The 23,566-nt window shown below is 31.4% G+C and overlaps 1 protein-coding gene across 1 annotated transcript; it reads left to right on the forward strand.

Moving 5' to 3' along the window:
- The first annotated feature begins 4,127 nt into the window (after positions 1–4,127).
- Positions 4,128–12,979, forward strand: LOC143043803 (lectin BRA-3-like). Its single transcript, XM_076215984.1, has 8 exons — positions 4,128–4,145; positions 4,947–5,016; positions 5,880–6,053; positions 7,867–7,982; positions 8,662–8,746; positions 10,592–10,699; positions 12,607–12,722; positions 12,965–12,979. The coding sequence occupies exons 1-8, from the start codon at positions 4,128–4,130 to the stop codon at positions 12,977–12,979; spliced, it is 702 nt and encodes a 233-aa protein (XP_076072099.1).
- Positions 12,980–23,566: the final 10,587 nt, after the last annotated feature.

A 23,566-nucleotide genomic window follows, 5' to 3' on the forward strand; every position in this document is an offset into this window, starting at 1 on the left:
TAAAAAAAAAAAGGCAGGACCGAACAGAGTGAAAAATAAAAAGGCAGGACAGAGATTACAGCTAACAAAAAATGCAGGACAAAACTTTTCATCCTAGCCCCCCCCCCCCCATAAAAATCAAATGGTAGCTCCCTTATGGCTTTATTTTTCCAGTTTGTAATCATTCATATCCAAGGTTGAATTTATGCAAATGTTGCTCTAGGACAAATAAATCCCATGTTGATCAATAAAAATAGCTGCGATTAACGCTTTTACATTCAGAATAAAACTTTGAAAAGGAGTATTCAATTCTTTATTGTGTTTTTAAATAGGGAAAGTCAAACGCTACACAAATAACAGGTAACATACATAGCGCATCAAATGTTAAAACAAGTATGAACCTTGAATATCAAATGTTATAGACATACAGTGTAATCAAAACAGATATCAAATGTTATAGACATACAGTGTAATCAAAACAGATATCAAATGTTATAGACATAGTGTAATCAAAACAGATATCAAATGTTATGGACATACAGTGTAATCAAAACAGATTATCAAATGTTATAGACATACAGTGTAATCAAAACAGATTATCAAATGTTATAGACATACAGTGTAATCAAAACAGATATCAAATCTGATAGACATACAGTGTAATCAAAACAGATTATCAAATGTTATAGACATATAGTGTAATCAAAACAGATATCAAATGTTATAGACATACAGTGTAATCAAAACAGATTATCAGATGTTATAGACATACAGTGTAATCAAAACAGATTATCAAATGTTATAGACATACAGTGTAATCAAAACAGATATCAAATGTTATGGACATACAGTGTAATCAAAACAGATTATCAAATGTTATAGACATACAGTGAAATCAAAACAGATATCAAATGTGATAGACATACAGTGTAATCAAAACAGATTATCAAATGTTATAGACATACAGTGTAATCAAAACAGATATCAAATGTTATAGACATACAGTGTAATCAAAACAGATTATCAAATGTTATAGACATACAGTGTAATCAAAACAGATATCAAATGTTAAAGACATACAGTGTAATCAAAACAGATTATCAAATGCTATAGACATACAGTGTAATCAAAACAGATTATCAAATGTTATAGACATACAGTGTAATCAAAACAGATATCAAATGTTAAAGACATACAGTGTAATCAAAACAGATTATCAAATGCTATAGACATACAGTGTAATCAAAACAGATATCAAATGTTATAGACATACAGTGTCATCAAAACAGATATCAAATGTTATAGACATACAGTGTAATTAAAACAGATTATCAAATGTTATAGACATACAGTGTAATAAAACAGGGGATACTGCTTATATAAAAAGTCATTGTTTTGTCTTTTGGTGTTTGGGTGTTTATCATGATTTCAGTTGTTGTCGACTGTTTATGTGGTTCATAAGTGTTCTCGCTTCTCGTTTTTTATATAGATTAGACCGTTGGTTTTCCAGTTTGAATGGTTTTACAATAGTAATTTTTGAGGCCCTTTATAGCTTGCTGTTCGGTGTGATCCTAGGCTTCTCGTGAAGACCATACCTTGACCTATAATGGTTTACTTTTATAATTGTGACTTGGATGGAGAGTTGTCTCATTGGCACTCATACCACATGTTCCTATTTCTAAATATTAGTGTATTTGATAACTTGTTTAAGAAAGACATGATGTGTTGGTTACTGAGATATGTCAACCTTCTTAATTTGATCACGAGTTATATATGTATATACATGTACCTTGTACTCTGAGGATTAACAACCGTCGAGGCTAATTCAATCGATTCATCAAAAATGAAACGTCAGCATTTGTAAACGTTTACTGTTGACAAATAACAAGCTATGGATTGACAATATGTTCCACAAATAAAAAGATATTTTGAAATGATTTTGTTATCGTGAGATGCCTGTTTTTAAATTATATGTTTTTCAAGTTTTTAAATTTACGTTAATTTTTTTTACAAGTTTACAAACATTTCGAGTTATATTTGTTTTAGTTATGACAATGCTTTTGGTAACTTTAATCAGCTCATACTTTTTTTTATACAGAAATAAAATAATAAATTATGACTAACATATATTACTAATCCTGGCATAGATTACCATTGCCGTACATTGCACAACTTTTTGAAGTTTTTGGTCCTCAATGCTTTTCAAATTTGCATTCGTTTTGGCTTTCTACCTATTTTGATCTCAGCGTCACTGTCGAGTCTTTTGTAGATAAAACGCGCTTCATGCGTATCACATAATAAGCTTGGTACCTTTCATAACTATTACCACCACTGAATCGACGACACTGCTTGTGGACGTTTCCACCCAAGAGTTACACCAGCCAAGTAGTCAGCACTTGATCTTGATATCAGTACCAATTATATGACCATTTTTATAAATTTACTGTTTGCAAAAGTATGAATTATTTGAAAAACTAAGGATTTTCTTTTCACAATCACATATTACCTTTGCCGTCTTCAACTTTGCACTTGTTTTTGCTCTATAACTATTTTGATCTGAGCGTCACTGATAAGTCTTATGGAGACAAAACTACTGTCTGGTGTATCAAATTATACGCCTAGTAACTTTGATAACAATTTAGTATCTCTCGCCTTCCTTAGCGAAGATTCGAATTATGAATATTAAAAACTGAATTGTCAACAGTCCTCTTTTGCTTCTCTGACCAAAGTCTATCATATTAACGCCATTAGGTATATCCCAAGCATTTCTACGAAATAACCAATGCGATATGATATGGTGTTATTGAATTGATATACAATGTAAGTTTTTTTGGTTTTTAAGCCTTTTTGCAATTTTATAATTTTTACACTTGATAGTGATAGAAAGTTTAAAATACATATAGGAGGATATGCTATGCGTGTAAATGAGAGAACTCTCCATCCAAGTAAAAATTTGTAAAAGTAAACCATGAACGTCACGGTACCTAAATGGCACTGAGTATCCAAATTGCACCTATTTAGCATAAATAGCAACGAAAATCTTACAAGATTTCCTAGAGACTAAACAATTTATAATTTTATGATTTGATACTATGCACGTCTTTCAACATGAGGTTACATATTTATATATACACTAAACGTTCACAATATTTATCAACAGATGAAATGTTTACTGAAAAGGCAGAATATACGGAAACGTCGCCATGCGACGTCATCAAAACGTCATCTTTTTAAAATTTGCAAATACAAAAATGTACAATATGTTACAAGTATCCATTTCTTGAAGAGAAAAATGAAGAGTAAGCATGGACTAATATTTAATTGTGAAAAATATTCGAGAAAATAAAACAAAACATCTGTTATTTGATATTCTAATGATGTGAATTTGAGCATGGATGCAATTTGGGTACTCATCATTGTGGAATAATGGATAGTTTGGAGGTTGATTCAAACCCATTTTTCTATGACTCAATATGGATTAAAAATCTAATTGGTGTACCTAAATAATAAAGAAGGATACGGTTACAAAATAAACACGAAATAGAAATTTTTGTCTTGTTCATCAAAAAACGTAGGTGAAAAAAACTGTCAAAATCGGTGCAATTTGGGTACCGTCACGTTATAGGTAAAAGCACGGTCTTCAACAAGAAATATATACCGGATAACAAGCTATGGAGTGCCCCAAAAATACTAGGCTAATTGTTAAACCATTCAAACGGAAAAGAACAACGTTCTAATCTACATAAAAAAAAACGAGAAACGAGTAACGTTATTTGTATATGTAGTGGTAATGTTCATAGTTTATATCTTCTGTTTTCATTTGTGAAAATGTAATATATGTACCATTAATAATGTCGCATGCGTGAAAATGTAACACATGTACCATAAGTATGTTTTCTTAGCACCTATGGATATTAAAACAGGATGGTTTCACAGAACGACTGAAAGTACTAGCCTAAACACGAAATATAAGTTCATCAATACAAACATGATGTCTTGTTTACCAGTTTAGTTCTAGTAGCTAAATGACTGGTAAATACGGATATTTGCGACATGGCCATTCGTTCGTTCAACCCCTAAAACATGTTAAATATTTCATCAGCGCTTCAATGTTGGCATTACCTTCTGGAGTAACACGGGACATCAAGATGGGTGAATACTACAAGGTATATATTTTTACTTATTAATAAAATGATATGTTCTAACAAATATATATAAGTAGGTGTTGTCTAATCCGCGAATATTTTAAGTTTTGATAAGTGTGTTAATTGCACCTAGCATGTCTACGTCATTGAACTGTACAGTTATCGGCTGCCACAGTACTTTAAGAACTCACGTTATGATCTAAATGTTCTTATTACGAAATATTTGGCTTCGAATATTTGTGCTGAAAGTTAATTGAAAAAGGCGCTTTTGACGGATCAAATTTATTTGTCATGTTTTGGAATTGTTGTCAGATTTTCAGAATAGTCTGGTGTTATCCATATAAATGTCTTAAACAAATTTGCCAATAAACACCCAGTTTTTTACATGTATGATTATAAGCCATCTGCAAAAGTCTTTTAACAATTTTAATTATTTTTTAATAGTTTTGAGAACTTAAACTTGTCGATGATAACGCTATGAAAAGTCAAGAAAAACAGTTTCCGGCCAAAATTTCAATGGCTTACATGTATATCTCGTTAACAAACACATTGACCTATATATTATTTTTTGGCTCTTTTGGTTTCTTTATCAATCCCCTATCAATATATCCTAGTGTAATGAAAAGTTAATTATTTTGAAACTGAGAAGCGAACTCCCTTAAGTGTTTTTTTTTCTATATATTTAAAGAGCGTAATCTTTATATTGATCAGCTATTCATATTACTTCTGGCTGTCATATGCATCTGTCATAGAACATGCGTAGCACAGATCTTTCCTGGACAAATACCTCTACAGATACCTGGCCAAATATTTCCTGGACAGGTCATACCTGGACAAGATCAGGTAGAACGACAGCAGGATTTTTTCCTTATTGATGACAGTGGGACTACAGGTAATTTTATTTTCAATTTTCACAATTTACAACATTGCATATTTGATACGAATGTCACTATATAATAATTATGAAATGAAGATAAAAAGTGGTATGATTGCCAATAAGACAGCTCTCCACAAAAGAACATTTGACACAGAAATTAACAACTATAGGTCACTGTGCAGTCTTCAACAGTGAGTAAAGTCTATACTGCATAGTCATGATAGTTCGTTATTTATATCATTTATATTACAAACATTGGTATATGTTATGCCAAATGTTTCGTTTTTAAAATAAAATGTCTTCACTAATTTCTTTTCTTGTTTTATAATGTTTTTTTTTTTAATGATCATAGAATGTCTACGTATTTAGTTTATGCTTCTTAATACATACATGTTACGCCATTTTTTTTTTTTTTTTTTTATTTCTAATACACCTGACCGCTATTACTTTTGTCTATTTTTTCTATTATTATAGAATTTTTACCTATCTAGTGTAATTTTCTGAATATGAATGTTATTTGTCAACATTTGATAACACTTATCGAATACGTAATCTATTGTGGGTGTATCACGATGATTCAACCAAGCAAAGTTTTGGTGACATCACAAATAATTATAAAAAGCTCACGCAACATAATCCTAATCTCAATTAACCCTGTAATGAACAGAAATGTCAAAGAGTTATTGAAAAAAAACAACATTTTTTCTGAATGCATTTAAGTTGTGATAGAATTGTAAAGAGTCATTTCCTAATGCACGTATTGTGTTATAAGTAACAAAATGTTATGTATAGCAACTCAATCGATATTTTCAACATCATTAAAGTTGAAAACTGGTTATAAATACTTCTATTCATATCTACTGAAATCACTTTAACAGATGAAGCTGGAATGGGGTCAGGATCAGCTTTGCAAACAGCTTTGCAATTGTTTCCACTAGCTCTTTTAACACTGGCTGTACCAATGATGGAAACGACAAGGACGACTACTGCTACCATTGGGACAACTGTTGCTACAACAACTGTCCCAACAACACAAACAACTACGCAAACAAGTTAGTATTGTATGCATATTATAATAATTTAATTTTGGATCTAACGTGTCTTCTGATTGGCTGACGTCGTTTTGTCTATCATATCAAAGACACAATTTTGTCATGTGATCATGACGTCATCAATGTTTTTCAATGATTTACGCCGGTTTAACATGGAGTTTAGAATTAAATTATAAGAAATATCTACAATATTATTGGTTCAAAACAAATTCCACAGTTTCTGTAATCATACTCTACATATACTTCAAACGAAACATATTTATACTTAAAATATGTAATATTGAAATTGTGTGCGCGTTATTCAGTGTGCACCACATTTTTTATGTTATTTCTTCATAGACAGAAAAAAATATTACAGTCATTCCTTAAATATTAATCTCAATAATTCGTTTAGAGGAGATAATAAAAATCATTCCACTACGGCTGCAACGTTAAAACTACCTAATGTATAGTAAAAAAGTCTTGAAAAACAATATGTAAAAATTCCGATTGTTGGAGTAGATATAACATAAAAATATCTAAATTTAATTCATATTTTTTTTTCATTCTTTAAACTACAATGTACTTAAGGATTATGTACCCTTGTGCTGATTCAATGCTAAACATATGGAAATTTTATAGAAAATCCACAGCCTTTAACCTTGTATTCTCATATTTGACAATTTAATGACTGCTAGATATAGGATTATTGCATGCAGTGCTAGCATTGATTTCATTAAAACAAGTTTATTAATGTAGTCATTTGTTAAAACAAATAAATATATGGACCAAATAGGGTGCGCTCGACTTTAGTTCACGAGGTATTTTGGAATTTACAGGTTGGTTAGATCTTTTTGTAAAAAATAAACACTAGCACATCATAGAAAAGCAAGCGCGTAATCCATGTTTCAAATTTTATAACAAAAATCTCTGTATTAAAGGCTGTGGATTTTCTATAAAAATCTCGATTTATTTGCCGCATAGTACTCTTTCACTTAAAAATGCAACGAAACAGTAAATAATAATGCTTTGCATCAAGTTTATCTACAAAATGGTCTATCTCTTTTATTCATTTTACCTTTAGTTTTGAAACAATTGAAGTTCGAAAAGTTCGTACAAAAATGGCTACAGAAGGGGTCATAAACTTTCACAGATAGCAATATCTTAACAAAAGTAATGTAGAAATAGTACTAAGGCATATTACAACTAAAATTAATTATTATATTTTGCGACGAAGTCAGTATACTGTTTGTTTATTTATTATTTGAAAGAGACAACAAGAAATGGAACTCCAAGTCAATATCAAATATGGGAAGTCAATACACACTGACAATATCAAACGCTATTAATTAACGGAACAAGTAGTAAACAACTGTCAAAGATTTGGTACAATCGTTTTTCTAGACAAGCATTACATGCATACATTTCATTACACAAATAATTTAAACATTTTAAAACAGATGCAAACTAAACGAACGTTTGTTCGTAGTGAGGGCCCTCATGGGGTTTTTGATTATGTGATTACTTGGCCGTTTTTTTAATGATTATTTGATTATTAAGCCAAATATTTCATGATTATTTGATTACCTAGGACTGTATTTTTAGTTTATGATTATTTGATTACTAAAGATAAGCAAATATTTAATGATTATGTGATTATATTGGCAAAAAAATGGTGATTATGTGATTACTAGGACCCCCCATGAGGGCCTCCGTAGTCCTACTGTGACTTTAATGAATCGTATTGACCTTGACAAATGGCAATATCGTGCATTTATTTGTTTATTGTTTGCCTATTAGTAAAAATATAACTCATATTGTGTCGTATAAAAAGCACCATGTGTACCAACAAGTTGCCCGGACGGATATATGTTGCTGAATGACCAAACTGCCAGTCCGAATTGTTACCTCTTCAGTGGACTTGTGAAGGGAGAGTGGTATTATGCAAAAGTGAGTAACTTTAATATTGTATCAGATTTAATTACGTTACCAAGAATTTCTTAGACTTTGTTGTCCTTTACAGAGACGTTTGATCATTTTTACAATTTATCAAATGTGGCTGTTTTGCTACAGTTTCTAGAAGGCGAAACACATGAAGTCATTCTATTACACAAATGTTAACTAAACCATCTCTATTGATATTTAGTGCAATAAAAAAACCTCCTGACCTTTTTCCGTATCATGATGTCCTCCAATGCCAAGACATTAAGAATTTGCAATCATCCCTTCATAAATGTTACGAACGCCATCATGAGTTGGTTGGCCGTTATAGAATATCCGTTTCAAATATGATATCGGATATGTTGGTTAAACCATAATCACATTCCATTTTCATGATTATGATCTACTGAATTAGAATATGTATTGGGTTTTTAACAACTTTTCTATGTTGTGTTTTTTATACTATCATTTGGCTGTTTGTCTTTTTTAATCATGGCGTTGTCAGTTTATGTTCGATCTATTAGTTTGACAGTCCCTCTAGTATCTTTTGCCCCTCTTCTAAAAACATTCGAAGAACCTATATTATTCACATGTTTAAAAAGTAAGGCATATAATGCATGTATCATTTGTGATATCAAACAATTATAAATGTCAATTCTGCATCTTTGCATCTGGTTTTAAATTTTAGAGGCAATGCACAATGAAGGGTGCCTACTTATGGAGGCCAAATAGTGAAGCAGAAGCTAATGCTGTCAAGAATAAGTTCGAATTCGGTAAGTTATAAATAAAGTTGTAATTGTTATTAGCTTGTATCGTTCTAATGAAAAAACATCAGTGACTAATCATTGAAAAACATTTCCCAAAATTTGTTCCCAGTAAGATATTAACAAAAATCCTTCACGAGGTTCAACTTCTATCAGAAGAATTACATGTTCCAATTTAAGAATAGTGCATTCTCGATTATACTGTCATGCTATAAAATGATAACGAAAAAGATAGAGAGAGGTCTATCGACTTGAAGGTTAGTGTCTGAGTTCAGAGTTTTATCATCGAAACGAGGGTATCCTATCACCAGACAAGAGTAAAGAGATGAGCTGTATTTGTGAAAATTTTTGAAAACTAGTTGACGTTTAAACGAGTCAGGGCATTTGAATGTGGTGCCGTCCCAATAATATTTTTGAAAAATATTTTAAAATTCGTACAGAGTTTTCAAATGATCAGGAAATGTACGTATATTTCAAATATTTATAATGCTATGATGTCACTTTAGCAACATTCCTCCAAGTATATATCTCCCAGTTGCTACGATATTCCCGTGCTTGTATTTCCTATAATGATTTTCTTAAACTAGAGGCTCTAAAGAGCATGTGTCGCTCACCTTGGTCTATGTGCAAGCAGCAAAAAAAAACAACACCAAAGGACACATATTATAGACGAGAATAGAATTCATGATAAAATTTGTGTTTTGGTGATGATGATGGGTTTTTCAATCACACTTTACTGAACATTGTTGCTGTTTACAATTTTCTCTATCTATAATGAACTTAGCTCAGAAGTATCAAAGGAAAACATTTTGTAAAAGTTTACAAAAATTTACATGATTTACGAAAATTGTTTAAAATTTTCTATAAAGAGCAATAACGAATGAAAGTAATATTATATGTTGGTTAAATTTTCGTGGGGGTTTTAATTTCGTGCATATATTCTTTCCACGAAATAAACGAAATTAAATCCCCCGAAAATATATGCTTAAACAGTACTAGTTACATTTATCATGTGTATAAGAGATCTGGAGATAAGTTGAAAAAACAATTCATGGCATATTTGTTTCCACCCAAATTATATTTCTTCAATGAAAATCTATAATGAGGAAAACATTCATATCTCGATATGGCTATTCTTAATATGTTTTAATCAATTAAAGGACTTTAACCACATCAAATATGCATATAAACAAAATGTTACACAAAGATACGACCACTTTTCTAGTAGAATCGAAGACTGCTATATCTTGTCACTAGTGAGTTTGCGACATAAACATGTTACAAGGGTCAAACAATATGGGGTAGTTACCATGACACGTGCAGTGTCTATTTAAGGATGTGCTTAGGTGAAATGAAAAATATCAATGATTAAAAAATTATACTTCAAATTGGAGGAGCATTAGTTATCAACCACAATAAAAAAATATTGATAAGTTTAAACATGGATAATTCATAGAGCTCTTTTTCGAGATAGTTGATATTTAAAACATGGCGCGAAAAGGCTGACTCGAATTTTTACCTTATATTTGCATTGGTATTATTTTGATCTTAAATCATAAGAATGAAAATCAACAATCTGCTATAATTTTGAAAAATCACCTTTTATGAGCTATTAAATCTTGTATGAATAACATAATGGGTGTTATCGGGCAAAACATTTTACTTTGTATTGTATGGAAAAATACCAAGGAGCCCCGGACAATACACAATGTCAAAGCCTTACCTAAGTACATCCTTATGCCGTAGTTCTTGTAACTCTATTTGACACGGTATGGTAAGACTCAGACCAGAGTAGGGATTGAATTGAAGAAATCATATTCAAATGATACTAATAATTATTCAATTCTTTTTTAGAAACAAACGAAATATGGACTGGTGCAAATAGTCCTACCCATGACGACAAGTTCATATTTGACGTAGAGAATGTTGCTCTTTCAATTTCAAGTCCCCCATTTGGCGAATGTAAGTTTGACCTCTATAAATAATTAAATTTAAAATTGGTATTTTAGATTTTCCGCTAGTAATATTTAACGCATGATGATATTGCATGTGATTCTTTTATAATTATACAGAACAAAATAATCATTTTGAAGTCATATTTGAACTCATTAGGTAAATATGAAAGGTATGTGTGATTTACAACAAATCAAGCATCACCAAACATAACTATGCATATTGTCTTCTACATGTTCTATAGTACAAATGAATTCAAATAGAGACGAAAGATCCCCAAAGGGATTTCCAAACCTATCAGGCGAGTACAACCTGACAAGGTACCGAAAACACAAAAAATATGTTTGGGTATCTATTGATTTATTCATTCCACCTGCTACCCAATTATAAAGAACAAAAATGAAAATAATAAAATATATGTCCTGTCGATCACCTTGTTGGGGACGACATAAAAAAATCAATGAAGGATACAAATCTTAATTCAAATAGTTTGCGGTGGGGGTGTTGGAGGGGGTTAATGTGATGCAAGTTTTGTTTAGATTGACAACGATTTTACATATATCCTTATTGGTCAATCAATTTTTATCAAAATTAAGTGAAGAGGGGTAAGGGGGGTCAATGAAAAAAACTAAATGAACTAAGTTTTTTTATCCTTCATTGAACTTTTGATGTCGTCCCTTAACCGTTATAGAATAGGAAACCAAACTGTGATAGACATTTATAGAATATCAAGATGCATAGATATGACCCCGACTATCACTTTGTTAACAGTTATAGAATAGGAAACCGAACTGTGATAGACATTGGTAGACTATCAAGATTAATAGATATGACCCCGACTATCAAGATTAATAGATATGACCCCGACTATCAGGATTAATAGATATGACACCGACTATCACCTTGTTAACAGTTAAAGAATAGGAAACCAAACTGTGAAAGACATTGGTAGAATATCAAGATTTATAGATATGACCCCCGACTATCACATTTTAACCGTTATAGAATAGGAAAACAAACTGTGAAAGACATTTGTAGAATATCAAGATAAATAGATATGACCCCGACTATCACCTTGTTAACTGTTTTAGAAAAGGAAACCAAACTGTGATAGACATTTGTAGAATATCAAGATTAATAGAAATATACCCCGACTATTTAGAGCTACTTTGGAGTCAAAGCCCTTTAATAAAGCCTTTTACATCTTTGTGTTTTCCCAAAACTAGAACAGAAAAAGAGAAACTATAATAGATATGAAAAACATGAGTCACATCAGTGCAAAAAATCTTGAAAGGCTATTACATTGGTATTTTTTAGACTCCTTTCATCTGCGACGATGTCAGATAGCATATAAGAAAAACTAAATTACAGGCTCTTGCTGGTATATTGAAACAAAAAGAAGAATAAATATATTAAGGGATGATCATAAGCAACAGACTTCTTTTTGTATGCAGATACTAGTCTCTTACACTGCATTCGACTTAAACAATAAGTTACACTACTCTCAATCCTTGTCACTATTTTTCGAAGTAAATCATTAAAGGTCAAAATAAGGCCTTCAACAAGGAGCATTGGTCCACAGCGAAAACAGCAAGCCACACAGGGCCCCAAATACGACTAGTGTAAAACTATGCCTTATAAGCTTAAATGTTCCTTTGATATCCTACAAAGTATAATTGATCATATAAAACCATTTAATTACCTATACTATCTTTAGCAGCATGCCATCAAATCAACAGAACGCTTTTTTTTCGGTGAAGGTTCACATATAGTAAGGGTATGTTTGATAGATGTCAAAGTTGTTTATCAATGTTTTGGTAATCGACAATACAACCCGACTGATTTGTTGAGTTATCCTACACCTACTATGAACACTGTCATTTTCAACCGGTTTGATACATTTTCTTTCTTTTCAGTTAATAACTTTGAAAATTATGATTGTGTTGAAATATCACTCAATGCAATGAATGTCTGGCAATGGGATGACAAAGAATGTACTGAGAACTATCGATATGTTTGCGAATTGCCTAGGGTTAGTATGAACATTTTTTTATATCTACAAAAAAATGGCAAATAAAAGCAACCTAACATTTATCAAGTAAATTTATTTTAATACTTGTTAAAATACTTGATTTGATTGGTAATACGAAGGAGATAATTATCTTTATTGAGTTTAAATATAAGATTTCACTTTGATTATGTCGATAAGGCATAGTTGTAACATTAAATCATAGACTTACCTTCAAAATGATCTGGTTTCTTTTTGTCTTTTAGAAAACTTGTCCATGAAGATGTATGTGGCTATCGTTATGCAGTATTAGAAGAATATTTCTGATGATAATTGCAAAAACTAAATAAATTAGAATTATCTATTTTGTATTTGTTTTGAGATTGAAAGATTCATACCGACAATTCTCTGAGACCGTGTATATTTACGCCAAACATTTTTAATTTTAAGCTGGAAAAATAGATTTTGCAAAATACTCTACAAATTTTAAAATTAATTGGTTTGATAAATGTAACAAACATCTGTTGAAGTCACTTCTGAAAAATCATTTTCGTTATGAAATGTGAAATTTGTAACCTTCATGAGATTCCATTATTTGATTTCACGAGGATAATATAAAAAGTAATGATAACTTTGTCTTTAAAAGAGTTCATCTTATCAATAATTCGATTAAATCAAAACATTTGAATTTGATGGTTTAAGAAAAAAACAAATTTCAACCGCTTTCTAAAGAACAAAATATTGAAATTGCTAATCTTAAACATTTTTCAATTTGCCTTAAAATATTGAAAAATAAATAATGCTAACACGTGGAGCATTTTTCAATTTGCCTTTAACAATTGAAAAATGAAAAATGCTCCTACGTGGAGCATTTTTCAATTTGCCTTTAAAAATTGAAAAATGAAAAATGCTCCAACATGGAGCATTTTTGAATTTGCCTTTCAATATTGAAAAATAAAAAATGCTGAATTTTCATCTTCATTTTTTATTTTTTTTTTAATTAAGGAATGACTGTAATACTTTTTCTGTCTATGAAGAAATTACATAAAAAATTTGGTGCACACCGAATAACTCGCGTAGCGGGTTATTTAACAGTGTGCACCACATTTTTTATGTTATTTCGAATAGACAGAAAAAATATTACAGTCATTTCTTATAGTTTAATTATAAATTTCATTTTAAACCGTAGAAAACCTTGAAAAAACGTTGATGACGTCACGGTCACATAACTAAATTATGTCTATTGTCTGATAACAAAATAACGTCATCCAATCAGAAGACGCGTTACATCCAAAATTAAATTATTCAAAGATATTGAAAAAATGAATAATCAAATTATTTTTTCATTCATTGTTTACACTTTAAAAGTTTTGTTTTTATGCTTTAAATATATAAAATACACATGTGTGTATGTGTGAACCCGTATATACACATTTATTACCTTACCTCAAAAAGATAAAACAACAACGCACCAGCAAAATTTTGTGATGTGGCGCAGGATAATTATGCAATTGTTATTTCCCTTGTTTAAAACCATGAATTTTATATTTCCCTATTTTGTTATTTACATTCAGGTTAACTAAATATTTTCTATATATCTGTTAAATCAGATAGATATTGGTATGTTGAATTCATTGATAAAGATTTTTGTTTTTACTCCCAAGTTAAGTATTTGATCGTCGCAAAACATTTGTTAACTTCTTTAAAAAGTAAATGTACATTTAATATAAGATATATATCTACATTTAAGTAAGCGGATCGTGCAAAGACTGAAGAGCCAGTCAAGGTCACAAAAACTTCTATTTGTTGTCCATAGTGATGAAAGCATATTCAACTCGGACTTCTCTTGAACTGAATTTTAATGTGCGTATTGTTATGCGTTTACTTTTCTACATTGGTTAGAGGTCTAGGGGGAGGGTTGAGATCTCACAAACATGTTTAACCCCGCCGCATTTTTGCGCCTGTCCCAAGTCAGGAGCCTCTGGCCTTTGTTAGTCTTGTATTATTTTAATTTTAGTTTCTTGTGTACAATTTGGAAATTAGTATGGCGTTCATTATCACTGGACTAGTATATATTTGTTTAGGGGCCAGCTGAGGGACGCCTCCGGGTGCGGGAATTTCTCGCTACATTAAAGACATGTTGGTGACCTTCTGCTGTTGTTTTTTTTCTATGGTCGGGTTGTTGTCTCTTTGGCACATTCCCCATTTCCATTCTCAATTTTACATCATTAAATATTTTCATACACCAAATAAAGACGACATATTGCATATAGTGTCAGAAAAAAGACTAAATATCAAAAACTTATCTTTGACCACTGAAACATGAAATTTGGTCAAAGTCTGATAAGCACAACTATGCTTGACACATCTATATCATTTTCTCTATTGTTCAATAAAATATCGTCATTTGATCTTGATGGATCAGCAACGCCTTGTGACTCAGGTTGGATAGGTTGATCCTACATGTCTACTGGATCAGAATTCGTATCAGAGCCTCCTCTGATTCTACCTCTCTCCCTACTATTACTAGTTCTGTTATATTTTGGTGTTATGCCTGCCCACTAGTTCTGTTATATTTTAGTGTTATGCCTGTGTTGTTTTCGAGAATTCTACGTATTAATGACAATTAGAAGGAATTAAATGAACAGTATTTATCAACAGTATTTATATGGAATGTGATGTTGACGATATTGACGAGAGCGTAGTTAGATAACGGTATGAAAGTGGAAAGGTCGTAGACTGATCGATGTAAGAGCGTTCTGTAATCGCAGAAGAAGCGTGTTAAGATCGTGTTGCAATCGAATACATCGTGCATGTATTGTCGTTTATACGTTATAAGATGGTGATTATCGCATTGAAGTCGCAGAATAAGCGTGATGAGAACGTAACCCGTAGCTGGATCGTTGTAGAAGCGTAATAAGGATGTAGTAGCATCGTGAAAACAATGAAAATCCAAACTTTCATTCTGCCTGTACCGTGACCCCACCTTTTAGATCGCGGTGAGTGTGGTGCAGTAGTGGTCTAGTGTGACTTGGGCATAAAAAATGCTCCTTGTTTCTGTACCTTTCTCCTGATCAAAATGAGCAACTGGTTCTCGTCTTGTATTTTTGGTACCATACGTAATCAATACCGAAAAAACGTTGCTATCTTATTTTGTCTTAATTTTTTCTATAGCACGTACAAAAAGCATCACCAATTGATACATTTACATATATAAAAATTCATATATGTATAGCATGTATGGCACATGAAAATATATAACGCTGCCGCGCGCTCTCCGTGTATTCATTTACTCAATTCGTGAATGGCGTGTTTTGTTACTAAACTCACGAATACAAGTGTTTGTTTTATTCATAATTTCATAAAAAAAAAAGATATGGTATGATTGCCAGAGAAACAATTTTTTCCACCAGACATTAATTGATGATGAAGTAAGCAAGGATAATTCATAGTACAGTCTTCAACATTGAGGAAACCCAATACCGCAAAGCAAGCTACAAAAGATTCCAAAATGAAAAATTTAAAACAATCTAATTCATTCGAGAAAAATTAATTTCACGGCGCATAAATAGAACTCTTAGTGATTAAACTCGTTTTAGGTGCACAACCAATCCCTTAACATTGAACAGTGATAAACAGCACCTAATAAAACTTCTTATACAATCAGTTGAAAAGACTTGACTCATCAAATAAATGAATAAAGAGCTGCGCATTAAGCGCATGATACTCCCCTTGTCTGTATGCTTTAAATGATTTTTTTTCTCAAAGAATAAATTTCCTTGGCCGTTTCCGACATTTTTTCAGAAGAAAAAATCCACAACTGTACAACATCAAATCAGAAATTGTATAAAAACAAAAGCCTTAGGGTACTTAGTTTAATAGATATTAACCAGTCACCATATTGTCATCATTAAATGCTAAAAGCATTTTTGATTTATTATTCGAAAAACTGGGGGAAAAGGCCTCATTTTGTTTTATAAATAATACCTCATAACTCCGAAAATGTATTTATTTCATAAAAGCTGGTAACAGTGTTTTTGATTTATTATCCGAAAAACTGGGGGAAAAGGCCTCATTTTTTTATGAATAATACCTCATAACTCCGAAAATGTATTTATTTCATAAAAGCTGGTAACAGTGTTTTTGATTTATTATCCGAAAAACTGGTGGAAAAGGCCTCATTTTTTTTATGAATAATACCTCATAACTCCGAAAATGTATTTATTTCATAAAAGCTGGTAACAGTGTTTTTGATTTATTATCCGAAAAACTGGGGGAAAAGGCCTCATTTTTTTTATGAATAATACCTCATAACTCCGAAAATGTATTTATTTCATAAAAGCTGGTAACAGTGTTTTTGATTTATTATCCGAAAAACTGGGGGAAAAGGCCTCATTTTTTTATGAATAATACCTCATAACTCCGAAAATGTATTTATTTCATAAAAGCTGGTAACAGTGTTTTTGATTTATTATCCGAAAAACTGGTGGAAAAGGCCTCATTTTTTATGAATAATACCTCATAACTCCGAAAATGTATTTATTTCATAAAAGCTGGTAACAGTGTTTTTGATTTATTATCCGAAAAACTGGGGGAAAAGGCCTCATTTTTTTATGAATAATACCTCATAACTCCGAAAATGTAAATATTTCATAAAAGCTGGTAACAGTGTTTTTGATTTATTATCCGAAAAACTGGGGGAAAAGGCCTCATTTTTTTTTATGAATAATACCTCATAACTCCGAAAATGTAAATATTTCATAAAAGCTGGTAACAGTGTTTTTGATTTATTATCCGAAAAACTGGGGGAAAAGGCCTCATTTTTTTATTATGAATAATACCTCATAACTCCGAAAATGTAAATATTTCATAAAAGCTGGTAATAGTGTTTTGAGTTATAATTGTCCAAAAACTGGGACAATTCCCCTTTTTTCAATATAAAAATTCAGCACTTATAAAGGTAAAATCTGAAATTTATAAAAATTGAAAGGTAGCTTAAGTCAACAGATATATACAATTCACTAAAGTTTCATAAAATTTGTGAGAGTGTTTACGAGTTATTGTCCAAAAACAGGAAAATCCCCCCTTTTTTAAGCATAAAAATTCATGACATGGAAACGTAAAATCTTAAATTTATAAAAATCAAAAGGGAGATTACGTCAATAGATATAAACAATTCAACAAAGTTTCATAAAAGTTGTTGGAAGCGTTTTTTATTAATTGTCCGAAGTGTGGACGACGGACGGATCGACGGACAATGGTATACCATATTAATATGTCACGTTTTAGACGGGCGTATAAAAACCAAGAAACAAGTTATAAAAAAACGCTTTACACATAGTACAGATACAAGCGTGCTCAAAGTTTGTGATAGTTAGTTCAAAGCGAATAACAACCTATAAACCATTATGTGTCTGAGCCTATAAAATCAGTCAGTAGAATTGCAATGGATTTTGACAAAAAAAAAAATACTGTAATTTTATTATCGACACCTGTTAGGATTATAAATCATTCATGAATCAAATATATCGACCGTTAATTTTTTATCAGTTTTTTTTCCTGTAAGTTATTCGTATTATCAACATAATCTCTTTTAAAACTATGGCTTTATAATTCTCTTCATACCTTTTTTTCTATTACATCGCAACACGACGATTTGATATATCCTGATATGAACAGAAAAAGATGTCGCATACACAGAGGCAAAATAACAACCCAACTAAACACATAGCCAAAAGTATCATGGGAAGCACTTATATTGTATTCAACAGAAGACATGTGTCTCTATATATATATTATGTCAACTTCAGAATCGTTTGAAAAGTATGATATACTTTAAGCAACTATCAAGTTATTTTTGAAACAGAGTCACACTGGAAATACATTCGCTTGCACAAACTTCTTATAAAAAAGTTAAGTAATATAATAGAATAAAAATGAAGAAGCTGGTAGCTTTAGTTCGTTTTGTATTTATTTTTTTGTATTTAAGTTTATTGATATTTTTCGGAATTTTATGAGACGTCCATTTTTGATGAACTAGTACACAATTGTGTAAAGGGTTCAGCTGGAGCACAACTCCGTGTTCCAGAATTTCTCGCTGTTTTGAAGACCCTCTAGTGGCCTGTTTTTGCTTTTTGGTCGGATTGTTGTCTCTTTGTCCATTTCCCGTTCCTATTCTGACAACAGAAAATAAAGGGTTTTTTTATTTATAATTCCGGGGAAAGTAATTAGTATGAAACAGTTGATTTTACCTTACAGTGGTTAAAGTTCCATAACTCTTAAATATTGTCACATAAATGCGGAAGAGTAATGAATGCTATGCTACCAAGTTTACGAACTTTCTGCCATTTACATTAAGTTAAACCTTGCACAATCATATTTCCGTAAGCGTATTACAAAATGATATGAAACAATATTCCAAAACATTGTTCCCTGCAGAGAAATGATACTTATAAAAAAAAGTATGAAAGGACCATTATATACGTTTGTTACAAATAATTAAGAGCTGGATTGATTGGTTGTTGGTTGCTAAACAAATACTAGGTAGATGATGGGAAATAAACTAATTATAACTTATATTTTGATATCATCATTATAATAGGTAATTAGCACAAACAAACCAAAAAATCGAAACAATAAAAGAAACGAAAAAAAAAAGCACGGTCAAGATTTTAATAAAACGATGAAAAAATAAGTTATGACTGACAGCAAATTGAATAAGAACCACAACTGTAACACATTCATACAAATTAATAGCTTGGGATACTAGTAGGTAGGTACATGTGCAGAACAAGAAAGTTACTGTTTTAGAATGTTTGTAGGGTTCAAGTCTCTGCCATTTGGGAGTAGTAAAGAACGCTACCAAGATAATGATATATAAGAAGAAAGCGACATGACTCACTAAAAGACGAGTTTTACACACATACACACAAAAATTAAGGCTATTCAAAAGAGATTTTAAATGTCAATAATCAAAACGCAAAATCCACGACCGATCATGGTAATAGACACAAAAGTAGAATGAATGTAAGATGAAAAACTTCAATCAAATAGTTTGGGTGGGAGTTGGGTGGGGGGGGGGGGAGGTGTAAAATTGCTTCGAGTTTTGTTTATCAAAAATCGATTTCACATATGACCATATTTTGCTATCAATTTTTCACAAATTAAGTTAAGAAAAAAGGGGGGTGTCAGTGAAAAAACTATGTGAAGTTAGTTTTTTTTTATCCTTCATTGGACCTTTGATGTCGTCCCTTACTTCTTGGCTTTCTGGAAGCGCCGACCATGTGTATTATATTCTGTCATCATTGCAGAAGTTGAACCTTTCACGGATTTGGCTATACTTTTTGGACCTTTTGGATTATAGCTCTTCATCTTTTATATAAGCTTTGGATTTCAAAAATTTTGGCCACGAGCATCACTGAAGAGCCAAGTATTGTCGAAATGCGCATCTGGTGCAAGACAATTGGTACCGTTAATTTTATTACTACTACTGGGTCGATGCCTCTGCTGGTGGACTATTAGTCCCCGGGGGTATCACCAGCCCAGTACGAAGTACTGGCATGAAAATACGGATTTTTTGTGTTATTAAAATTTGCTTTTACAAAATGATAGAAATTATTATAAATTTAGGAATGTATCTCCCTCATGCAAAGCTCTGATTCCTTTCACGGATTGGGCTATACTTTTTAGACCTTTTGGATTATAGCTCTTCATCTTTAATATAAAGCTTTAGATTTCAAATAGTTTGGCAACGAGCATATCGAAGAGACATGTATTGTCGAAATGCGCATCTGGTGCAAGAAAATTGGTACCGTTAATTTTATTAATTTTGTATTTCCGTTTGTGGACCGCCCTTCCCCCTTTTTTTGGGGGAAAATCTGTTTGATTATATAGGGAATCACTGAAGCATGACTGGAGCGGCCCCCTTTAGGTCATTCAGTGTCCCCCTCCCCTATGAAAAGTTCTGGATCCGCCACTGCTGCTGTCGTAAATGATGGTAGCGTGGGTTAACTGTCGCTAATGCTTTACCAACTCTAGTCTCACACACGTTGATTCCTTTGCTTAATAAATGGCCTGTCATCATTTTCCCACCGTATGTGGGTCCAACCTGATAATAACACTATGCACTAACACTAAGACTATGCGCACATCACAGTTTGAATGTAACTACTAGTGTATGTTCCATGTACATGATGCATATGGTTGGAATACGTTTTTGTCGATCTATGTCGATCTATTTTTTTTTTTTTTTTTTTAACTTTTTATGTTATTTCAAAAGAAGATAGTCACTGCCTGAGACCCATTTTATATTTTTTTATATATTGTCCTATAATACTCGTTTTGCTTTCCCGTATTACAGATGTAAAATCATATTGAATAAAAGGTAATAGAATGTACATAAAACAGAACCTCATGGGAACTGTTTTATGTTTGTTGAAATACTATTCACATAATTATGATACATGTATATTCTTTGCTTCATTCTTTTCTCCGGTAAAAGCAAACATAAGAAGTCACCCATCTTCGAAATATACATTTACCACACATACATGCATGCAAGTTAATTTCATGCTATCTTTTATAAGATGATTCCTATTTGATATTCTGCGACAGAGAATTGTGAATATTATAAGCTTGGGAAAAACAAGTTTGTTAAACAGAATCAAAATTAGGAAATGCCGTACAATGCAGAAAAATACAAAATTGAAAACAAAAAATAGCGCAGTGATCAAATTAATATAACAGTTACACCCATCCCTCCTAGCCCCACTCCACCCGCGAACCCTGCTCCTTGACTGCTCTGGCATGGACAATATCTAATATTCTAATATGTTCCCTTCTTTTCTAACATGTTTGACACATTCAGCCACGATATGGTTAAATGCTCCTTCGTCTACTCCGCATCGCATAATAAAACTAAATTAAAGATTTCAACACCGACAATTCAAAAAAAGGAAAGACAAACAAAAACAAAAATAAGATAGATAGACAGATAGATAGTCACAATGAATGACATATTGATAGATCGAAATATATATATAGACATGTAGCTACAAAGACAGCTAGATATTAGATAAAAATAAAGAATGTTTTTTTGTTGTCATTATTGTACTTGTCAGTGTACCATTTTTGTTTGGAATTTGTTGATACCACACATAGTTGGCACACACACACACACACACCTTAAAAAGATCTTCAAGATATGTTGCGCTTAAAACAAGAAAAAAGAAAACGGAAATAGTAAAACATTTAATAAAAAGTGTCAACAATTTAAACATTTAAAACGCCTATATTGAAACAATTACATTTCGTTCTCACTATTAGACATTTAAATAATGAACATTTTCCAACTTTGAATATTGCACAGTAAAATGAAAAATGAAAAATAGGAGCATTTTTCATTTTCAATGTCAACGTCAAATTTAAAAAAGCTCCACGTTGGAGCATTTTTCATTTTTCAATATTTGAAGTCAAATTGAAAAATGCTCCACGCTAGAGCATTTTTCATTTTTCAATAATGTAAGTCAAATTTAAAAATGCTCTACGTTAGAGTATTTTTCATTTTTCAATATTGTAAACTATATTGAAAAATGCTAAAGGTCAGTATTTTCAATATTTGCTTTTAAGAATGCTTTAAAATATGTTTTGTTTTCTAAAACAAGCAAATACAAATGTTTTAATATATTTAAACTGTTGACAAAATAAAATCATTTTTAACACAAACTTATTGTTATTTGTTTCATTATCTTCGTTAAATCAAAAATATAATTTCATGAAAATAACAAATTTCAAATCTCATAGAGAAAATAGTTTTTCAAAAGTGATTTCAATAGATTTTTGTTACATTTTTCAAACCAACTACCTTAAAAATTTGCAGAGCAATTTGAAAATTTATTTTTCATTACAAAATGAAAAATGTTTGGCGTAATTGTACACGGACGTCTCTGACTCTCGTTATTCCAGTATTAGTAGTACTAATGTATGATTGTGAATAAAATGTGCTTTTTCCGTTATCAATAGGCTTTGGCTATCTCGAGTGTGTATTTTTATGTGCTGGATTAGATTGTTTTATGTAATGTATCCATTTTTATTCAGTAGTTAGTCACTACTTCAGTTTTATCATGTACTATATCTATCTTATAGTCATTTTATAAAAATTAATGATTGCAAAAGTATAAACTATTCTTAATAATAAAAATGTTCTTATCCCAGGCCAAAAAAAATGGGCAAAACTTTTGGAACTTTTGGTCCTCAGTGCTCTTCAAATTTGTACTTGTTTTGGCCTTCGAATTTTTTCATCAGAGCGTCACTGGTTAGTCTTGTGTGGACGAAACGCACGTCTGGCGTATTAAATTTAAACCTGGTACATTTTGTTATCTAATATTCGTGTGTTTCTCTGTCCTATATGTTCTCCCATTTATTTGTATTGTAGTCCTGTCATGTAATGGTGTCATTTTAATGTTATATATAACATTATTAGTAAAGCGGGAGGTCTGACATGCCACAACACCATGTTCAACGCACCATTTTTTTCTTAGCATGTCCTGAACCAAGTCAGGAAAATGGCCATTATTGCATTATAGTTCGTTACTGTGTGTGTTATATTTTCATGTTGTGTTTCTGTTGTGTCATTGTTTTCCTCTTATATGTGATGCGCTTCCCTCAGTTTGTAACCTTGATTTGTTTTTTTCTCAATCGATTTTTGAGTTTTGAACAGCTATATACTACTGTTGCCTTTATTTATTATCAGATATTTAGTTTGTGACAAAACAAACGAAAACATAATGTAGCAACGAAACAATAATTATTTATAAATGAACACATGTAAAACAAACTCACGACAGAAGGATTAAGCATTTTTCTTATTT

Source organism: Mytilus galloprovincialis, chromosome 8 (assembly GCF_965363235.1).
Source record: "Mytilus galloprovincialis chromosome 8, xbMytGall1.hap1.1, whole genome shotgun sequence".
NCBI lineage: Eukaryota > Metazoa > Mollusca > Bivalvia > Mytilida > Mytilidae > Mytilus > Mytilus galloprovincialis.